General features: G+C 61.0%; 2 protein-coding genes across 6 annotated transcripts in view; one reads left to right on the plus strand and one right to left on the minus strand.

The window, feature by feature from the left end:
* The window catches only part of S100PBP (S100P binding protein), a 26990-nt gene extending 26506 nt beyond the window's left edge, over window positions 1-484 (minus strand). Inside the window, exon 1 of one of the 4 annotated variants that reach the window (XM_085559714.1) lies at window positions 432-484. The gene's annotated coding sequence lies outside the window, so the exon portion shown is untranslated. Of the gene's footprint in view, window positions 1-127; window positions 264-431 lie in introns of those variants that run through there. The other 3 variants (XM_085559715.1, XM_085559712.1, XM_085559713.1) reach the window with 3 other exon arrangements.
* Window positions 280-7132, plus strand: YARS1 (tyrosyl-tRNA synthetase 1). 2 transcript variants are annotated; one of them, XM_085559711.1, is made up of 14 exons: window positions 280-337; window positions 735-799; window positions 1843-1989; window positions 2068-2243; window positions 3347-3476; window positions 3707-3787; window positions 4104-4196; window positions 4392-4527; window positions 4700-4785; window positions 5157-5292; window positions 5607-5701; window positions 5816-6009; window positions 6185-6326; window positions 6490-7132. In XM_085559711.1, exons 2-14 carry the CDS (start codon window positions 743-745, stop codon window positions 6598-6600), a joined length of 1584 nt encoding a protein of 527 aa, XP_085415837.1. In that variant the 5' UTR covers window positions 280-337; window positions 735-742; the 3' UTR covers window positions 6601-7132. The 2 variants fall into 2 exon arrangements, with proteins under 2 accessions (XP_085415837.1, XP_077644659.2); XM_077788533.2 differs by lacking the exon at window positions 280-337 and adding an exon at window positions 597-643.
* Window positions 7133-7202: the final 70 nt, after the last annotated feature.

Genomic DNA, 7202 nt, shown 5'->3' on the forward strand with positions numbered 1-7202 from the left:
TCTCTGAGCAAGACCTCACAGAGAGGAATTTTTCCCAGTGTATCCTGTTCCCCCTGGCCCTTATCCCACGTCGCTTCCCAACTCTCTCAGAACCCCTTCAGGCACCAAAATCCCGCACTGGGCTCACCCTGGAGCCTTTCCCTGCGCAGATAAACCCTCAGGAGGCGCTAAGGCCTCGCTCTCTCCGTCAAGGGCCCGCTCGCCCCTCAGCGAGCACCGCCCAACCGGCGCCTCAACGGCACCGCCCCAAGGCGGGGCCCAGCCCGCCCCGCCCGCGGCTCCTCCTCCCGGCCCACCCCAACACGGGGAGCTCCCCGAGCCGGGGGAAAAACAAGGGGTAAAACCGCCGCAGAATAAACGAGGGGGAATTGAGCTGCGCTGAGGGAAAGCCGCGGCCGCGGCCCGGCCCGGCCTGGCGGGAAAGCGCTCACCCGCCGCCATCTTAACGGCGCCGAGGCCACGCCCCCGCGACCGTGAGGCGCCCTCTGATTGGCGGAGCGCGGGCTCCTCGCCGCGCGGGGCGCTCTCTGATTGGAGGAGCGCTCACCCCGCTTCCTCCCGCTCGTGGCATCGGCAGCTCGGCGCTCGGCAGGCTCAGGGGTGGCAGTGGAGCGCCGAGCGGAGCTGATGCAACCCGGGGCGGGTCGGTGGGACCGGGGGAACCGGGGGAACCGAGGGGAACCGGGGGGAACCGGGTAACCGCAGCGCTGGTAACAGTGTGTCCTGCCCTGCAGCCGCCGCCATGGAGCCCGCGCCCGGCCCGCAGGAGAAGTACCAGCTCATCACGCGGAATCTGCAGGTACCGGGAGGCGGATGGAAACCGGGGCTGGGCCGCGGCGAGAGCGGCGGCACCGGGGAGGGATGTCAGGGGCCAGAGGGGCTGTATCGGGGTCGGGCGGAGGAATTGGGGCTGGGAGGGTTGGCTGAGGATGGGCCGGGGCCGGGACCGAGGCGGGGGCAGGATGGGGTGCGGGTACCGGAGGGATGCGGCGGGGTTGGGGTCCGAGAACGGGAACGGGGCAGGAACGGGACGGGATCAGGGCATTGGGGGGATCCCAGCCCGGGGATCAGCACTCGGGGCCGGGCGGAGGAATTGGAGGTGGGCGGGTTGGTTGAGGCTGGATCGGGACCGGGACCGGGGCAGGATGGGGTGCGGGTACCGGGGGAACCAAGGAGAATGCGGCGGGGTTTGGGTCCGGGAACGGGGAGGAACGGGACGGGATCGGGGCATGGGGAGGCCGGCATGGAGAGGATCCGAGCCCAGGGGTCAGTACCGGGACCCACCCCGCAGGATGTCCCGGTGCGTTCCCCCCACCCCGGTGTTCAATACCGGGACGCACCGTGCGGGATTTCCCGGTGCGTTCCCCGCCCCCGGTGTTCAATACCGGGACCCACCCTGCAGGATGTCCCGGTGCGTTCTCCCCATCCCGGTGTTCAATACCGGGACCCACCCTGCAGGATGTCCCGGTGCGTTCCCCCCACCCCGGTGTTCAATACCGGGACCCACCCCGCGGGATGTCCCTGTGCATTCCCCCCACTCCAGTGTTCAATACCGGGACCCACCCTGCAGGATGTCCCGGTGCATTCCCCCCACCCCGGTGTTTAATACCGGGACCCACCCTGCGGGATGTCCCGGTGCGTTCCCCCCACCCCGGTGTTCAATACCGGGACCCACCCTGCGGGATGTCCCGATGCATTCCCCCCACCCCGGTGTTCAATACCGGGACCCACCCCGCAGGATGTCCCGGTGCGTTCCCCCCACCCCGGTGTTCAATACCGGGACCCACCCTGCGGGATGTCCCGGTGCGTTCCCCCCACCCCGGTGTGTCTGTACCCCCGCAGGAGGTGCTGGGCGAGGAGAAGCTCATGGCCATCCTGCAGCAGCGAGAGCTGAAGATCTACTGGGGCACGGCCACCACGGGCAAGCCGCACGTGGCGTATTTCGTGCCCATGTCCAAGATCGCCGATTTCCTGAAGGCTGGCTGCGAGGTGGGGCACTGCCAACCCTGCTGGGCGGCACAGGGGGCACAGGGGGCGGCTGCCCTGACTCTCTGTCCCCCGTGGCAGGTGACAATCCTCTTCGCCGACCTCCACGCCTACCTGGACAACATGAAGGCTCCGTGGGAGCTGCTGGAGCTGCGCACGCGGTACTACGAGCACGTCATCAAAGCCATGCTGGAGAGCATCGGCGTGGCCCTGGACAGGCTCAAGTTCGTCAGGGGCACGGACTACCAGCTCAGCAAGTGAGTGCTGGGCACGGGGGCTGAGCTACAGCAAGGCCAGGTGCAGCTAGAGGATTGATTACATCTAATATTATGTATTTTTCATATCTATAGATATTAGAAGTATCTAATGTTATATATATTTATATATATATTAGAAATATCTAATGTTGTATATATGTTTTTATACATATTAGAAGTATCTAATATTGTATAAATTTATATATATATTAGAAATACCTAATATTGTATATATATTTTATATATATAAGAAATATCTAATATTGTGTATATATATTTTTATACATGTATTAGAAGTATCTAATATTGTATATATTTTTTAATATATTTAATATTAATATATATTTTTATATTATACAAATATAATTAACCCCTGGTGACAGAGCTGTGCCCCTGGTGACAGAGCTGTCCCCGTGGTGACAGACTGTCCCCTGGCTCTGGTGACAGAGCTCTGCCCCTGATGACAGAGCTGTGCCCGTGGTGTCAGAGCTGTCCCCTGCCCACTGGTGTCAGAGCTGTCCCCATGCCTGTGGTGACAGAGCTGTCCCCATAGTGACAGAGCTGTCCCTGTGCCCCTGGTGACAGAGATGTCCCTGTGTTCCTGGCGACAGAGATGTCCCTGTGTCCCTGGTGACAGAGCTGTGCCCCTGGTGACAGAGCTGTCCCTGTGGTGACAGAGCTGTCCCTGTCACCCTGGTGACAGAGATGTCCCTGTGCCCCTGGTGACAGAGCTGTCCCCCTGGTGTCAGAGCTGTGCCCCTGGTGACAGAGCTGTCCCCATAGTGACAGAGCTCTCCCTGTCCCCCTGGTGACAGAGATGTCCCTGTCCCCCTGGTGTCAGAGCTGTGCCCCTGGTGACAGAGCTGTCCCCCTGGTGACAGAGCTCTCCCTGTCCCCCTGGTGACAGAGATGTCCCTGTCCCCCTGGTGTCAGAGCTGTGCCCCTGGTGACAGAGCTGTCCCCCTGGTGACAGAGCTCTCCCTGTCCCCCTGGTGACAGAGATGTCCCTGTCCCCCTGGTGTCAGAGCTGTGCCCCTGGTGACAGAGCTGTCCCTGTGGTGACAGACTGTCCCCTGGCCCTGGTGACAGAGCTGTCCCCGCAGGGAGTACACGCTGGACGTGTACCGCCTCTCCTCGGTGGTGACGCAGCACGATGCCAAGAAGGCGGGCGCGGAGGTGGTGAAGCAGGTGGAGCATCCCTTGCTCAGTGGTTTGCTGTACCCAGGCCTGCAGGTGAGGCGGGCGTGGTGCCCAGGGAGGCGCTGGCAGGGCCAGGCCGTGTTTGGGGCCGAGCCTCAAGGTTCTTGTTGTCCACCCCGATATCACACAAAGCCTGGAGCTGCTGTTCCAGCAAATAGTCTGGAATGTTCCCGAGCTTCCCTGGCTGGCAGTGCCCCAGGAGGAGCTGAGGGACAGGCCAGGGCTGCTCCGGGTCCACCTCGAGGTTCTGTGTCTCTCCACAGGCATTGGATGAGGAATACCTCAAGGTGGACGCGCAGTTTGGAGGGGTGGATCAGAGGAAGATCTTCACCTTCGCAGAGAAGGTCAGGAATGGGGGGATTGCTGCCAGACTGGGGTCTGAGGGAGGGTTTGGCCGCTCCCAAATCCACTGGGAGAAATGTGTGGGATTTTGGTTGATGTCGCAGCTCTGTGTGCTGCTGCTGCTCCCGTGCTCTGTGCAGCCACGCATCCCTGGCTCTGACTCTGCCCTTCCTGGGTGCTGTTAGCCCAGATCCCAAAGATCTGGATTTGGGATCCCAATTTGGGATGCCAAAGTTACCTGGAGCCAGGAGCAAGCAGGGATTGTGAGTTAAAGCTGAATGAGGCTTGTTTCTCACTTGCCTCCTTGTGTTTTCCCAGTACCTCCCTTCCCTGGGCTATGCCAAGCGCATCCATTTGATGAACCCCATGGTCCCTGGGCTGACAGGCAGCAAAATGAGCTCGTCAGAAGAGGTTGGTCCTGGATCTGGCTGTGCTCAGGGGGCTCTGGGGGCACAGCTTGGTGGCTGGGCACTGAGAGGGAACCACCCCAGGGAGGGTGAGCTCTCCCTCCCCACTCACACGGGGTTCTAAGAACATGCAGCAACTCCAACTTGAGTTTCCTGGGCAAAAGCTTGGGTGAAAGGCTGAGGAAATCTCTTGCTGCAGGACTCCAAGATTGATCTTCTGGACCGCAAGGAGGACGTGAAGAAGAAGCTGAAGAAGGCTTTCTGTGAGCCAGGGAACGTGGAGAACAACGGTGTCCTCTCCTTCATCAAGCACGTCCTCTTCCCCCTCAAGTCAGGTGAGGGGCTGGCCACGCTGGGGCATGGATACAGGAGGGGACAGAAGTGTGTCCCCTGAAACAAGGCTGCCCCTGAGTGCCACCTGCCCAGCCCCTGCTCTTGAGCAGGGTGGGGTGTGTGGTTTATCTGAGCTTTGGGTTAATCTGAGCTTTAAAACCTGTTTTGTCCCAGAGTTTGTGGTCCTGCGAGAGGAAAAATGGGGAGGAAACAAAACCTACACAGCCTATGAGGCCCTGGAGAAGGACTTTGCTGAGCAGGTGAGTGCTGGGAGGGGCTGATTCTTCTGCCTGAGGTTCCTGGGAGCGATCTGGGAGGACTGGGAGATGGAAATCTGCACTGGGAGGAGGTGTGGAGTGTGGCCTGGTAGTGTGGGATGCTCCCAGGCAGGAGAACCCGGGGAGAGAGGATGAGTGAAGGATGTGAGCACCACATCAGCCACATCCTGCAGCAGAGCAGCAGTTTAACCCTTCCCAGCTGTTCCCAGCAGAGGCTGGAGGCAGAAGTGCCCAGAAACTTCTGTTGACCAAGGGAATCATCAGGTCAAGGGTTTGGGATTCATCTTCCCACCCTTTTTAGTCTCCATTTCCCACCCGTGGCCTCAGACAGGAACACCTTTGTCCTGACACAGGTTGTGCACCCTGGAGACCTGAAGAACTCGGTGGAAGTGGCCCTGAACAAACTGCTTGACCCCATCAGGGAGAAATTCAACTGCCCAGAGCTGAAGAAGCTGAGCAGCGCCGCGTATCCCACGCCAGGCAAAGCCAGTAAGGAGGGGCTGGGAGCCCGGGGAATGGGGCCCTGGCAGCTCAGGGGAATGGGGCCCTGGCCAGGCAGACCTCAGTGGGACAGCTCCCTCCAGGCAGCTGAGGTCAGAGAAAGTTTTGAAGCTCCAGACTCAAAAACAGCCATGGAGAGCAATGGGAAAGGTGAGGAAAGCCAGCACAGGAGGGACTCTGCTCTCTGGTATAGGGACAAGCGTGGAATTCTCTGCAGGGAATTCCCCCCAGGGATTGCATTTGGGGCTGACCACCCACCTGGGTTTGTGCTGAGTGTTGTGACCATTCCCTTCGCCCTGCAGAGCCTGGAGAGAAGGGCACCAAGAACTCAGAGCCAGAGGACGTGGTCCCATCCCGCCTGGACATCCGGGTGGGCAAAGTGATCAGTGTGGAAAAGGTATGGGGCACGAGGGGAGGAACATGTGGTGACATTTGGGGTGTGCCTGGGGTGGCGGGGGGAGGACTGCCACCTTCTTTGCCACCCCATTCCCATCCCTGCTCGCCCTGGCAGCACCCAGATGCCGACAGCCTGTACGTGGAGAAGATTGACGTGGGTGAGGCCGAGCCCCGCACCGTGGTCAGCGGCCTGGTGCACTTTGTCCCCGAGGAGCAGCTGCAGGACAGGCTCGTGGTGCTGGTCTGCAACCTCAAACCCCAGAAGATGAGAGGGGTGGAGTCCCAGGGCATGGTGCTGTGTGCCTCCAGGTGAGGGACAGAGAGGACAGCGGGGCTGGATCCACCCCTCCTGCCTCAGGGTGCTGAGGGGCAGCACCTTGGGGTGACTCTGGTGTCTCCACCAGGGCTGGACCACCCCTCCTGCCTCAGGGTGCTGAGGGGCAGCACCTTGGGGTGACTCTGGTGTCTCCACACTTCTCCTTAGCGTGGGGGAGCCCCGTCAAGTGGAGCCCCTGGACCCCCCAGCCGGGTGCTGCGCCGGGGAGCGCGTCTACGTGGAGGGCTACGAGGATGGGGAGCCCGATGAGGAGCTCAAGCCCAAGAAAAAGGTCTTTGAGAAGCTGCAGGTGAGGCCTGGGAGTGGCTGGGCTTCCGTCCAGCAGGGTCACACTGTCCCCACCTCTGGGTGACCCCAGATGGCGTGTTTGCCCCCTCGGTGTTATTGGCAGCAGAGCTGTGGAGGAGATGAACCTTCCCAGGGCTGAGCCCGCTCCCTGTTCTGCTCCCCAGGCTGATTTCCACATCTCCGAGGATTGTGTCGCTCAGTGGAAGGAGAGAAACTTCCTGACCAAGCTGGGGACTGTCTCCTGTAAAAGCCTGAAGGGTGGCAGCATCAGCTAACAAGTGCCAGGGCTGCTCTGGTGCCTCCTGCCTGACTCCTGCACCTCAGCCAGGCTCCTCCCAGCCATCTCCCCACCAGTGCCCCGATTCGGGGGGCTCAGCCCTGGGGGCTCTGGGACTGAACTTTCAGCCTCTCACCCTGGGAGCCGCCTCCAGCATCCCCCTGGGGGCTGGAGGTGCCACCACACCCCAGGGACTCTTGTGACTCATCCCCATAGCCTTGGGGCCAGCTGTGCCACTGCCTGGGCTCCCTGCCCACTGGGGTGGCATCTGTGGGTGCTGTGGTGAGGGCAGAAGGGAAAAGCTGCTTCTCCAACCTCGTGTTGCTGCTACCAGAGCTGGGGACAGCCCGGCAGGGCCCTGCTGCACCCCCAGCCCACCCAGCTCTGTGGCCACTGCTGCTGCTCTTTGGCCAGGAGCCCAGGCAGCGCCCCTGGGGCTGTCCTGAGCCTGTGGGAGGTGTGGGCCTTGAACACTGACTCGGGAACCATCTGTCTGTCATAAAACCCAATAAAACATGGAGCTGACTGCACGTGGCTGTGCCCATCCGTCCAGGAGAGCTGGCAGCCAGCCCTGCTCTGGAGTTTTATTGGGCAGTGTTG

Source organism: Lonchura striata, chromosome 23, assembly GCF_050655825.1.
Source record: "Lonchura striata isolate lonStrDom1 chromosome 23, ASM5065582v1, whole genome shotgun sequence".
Taxonomy (NCBI): domain Eukaryota; kingdom Metazoa; phylum Chordata; class Aves; order Passeriformes; family Estrildidae; genus Lonchura; species Lonchura striata.

What these genes read in the sequence shown, in the direction of transcription:
- YARS1 (XM_077788533.2), top strand. An exon ending in AAATGAGCTCGTCAGAAGAG is followed by an intron (nt 4,197 to 4,391) that starts GTTGGTCCTGGA and finishes CTCTTGCTGCAG; the next exon opens with GACTCCAAGATTGATCTTCT. An exon ending in TCCCACGCCAGGCAAAGCCA is followed by an intron (nt 5,293 to 5,606) that starts GTAAGGAGGGGC and finishes TTCGCCCTGCAG; the next exon opens with AGCCTGGAGAGAAGGGCACC.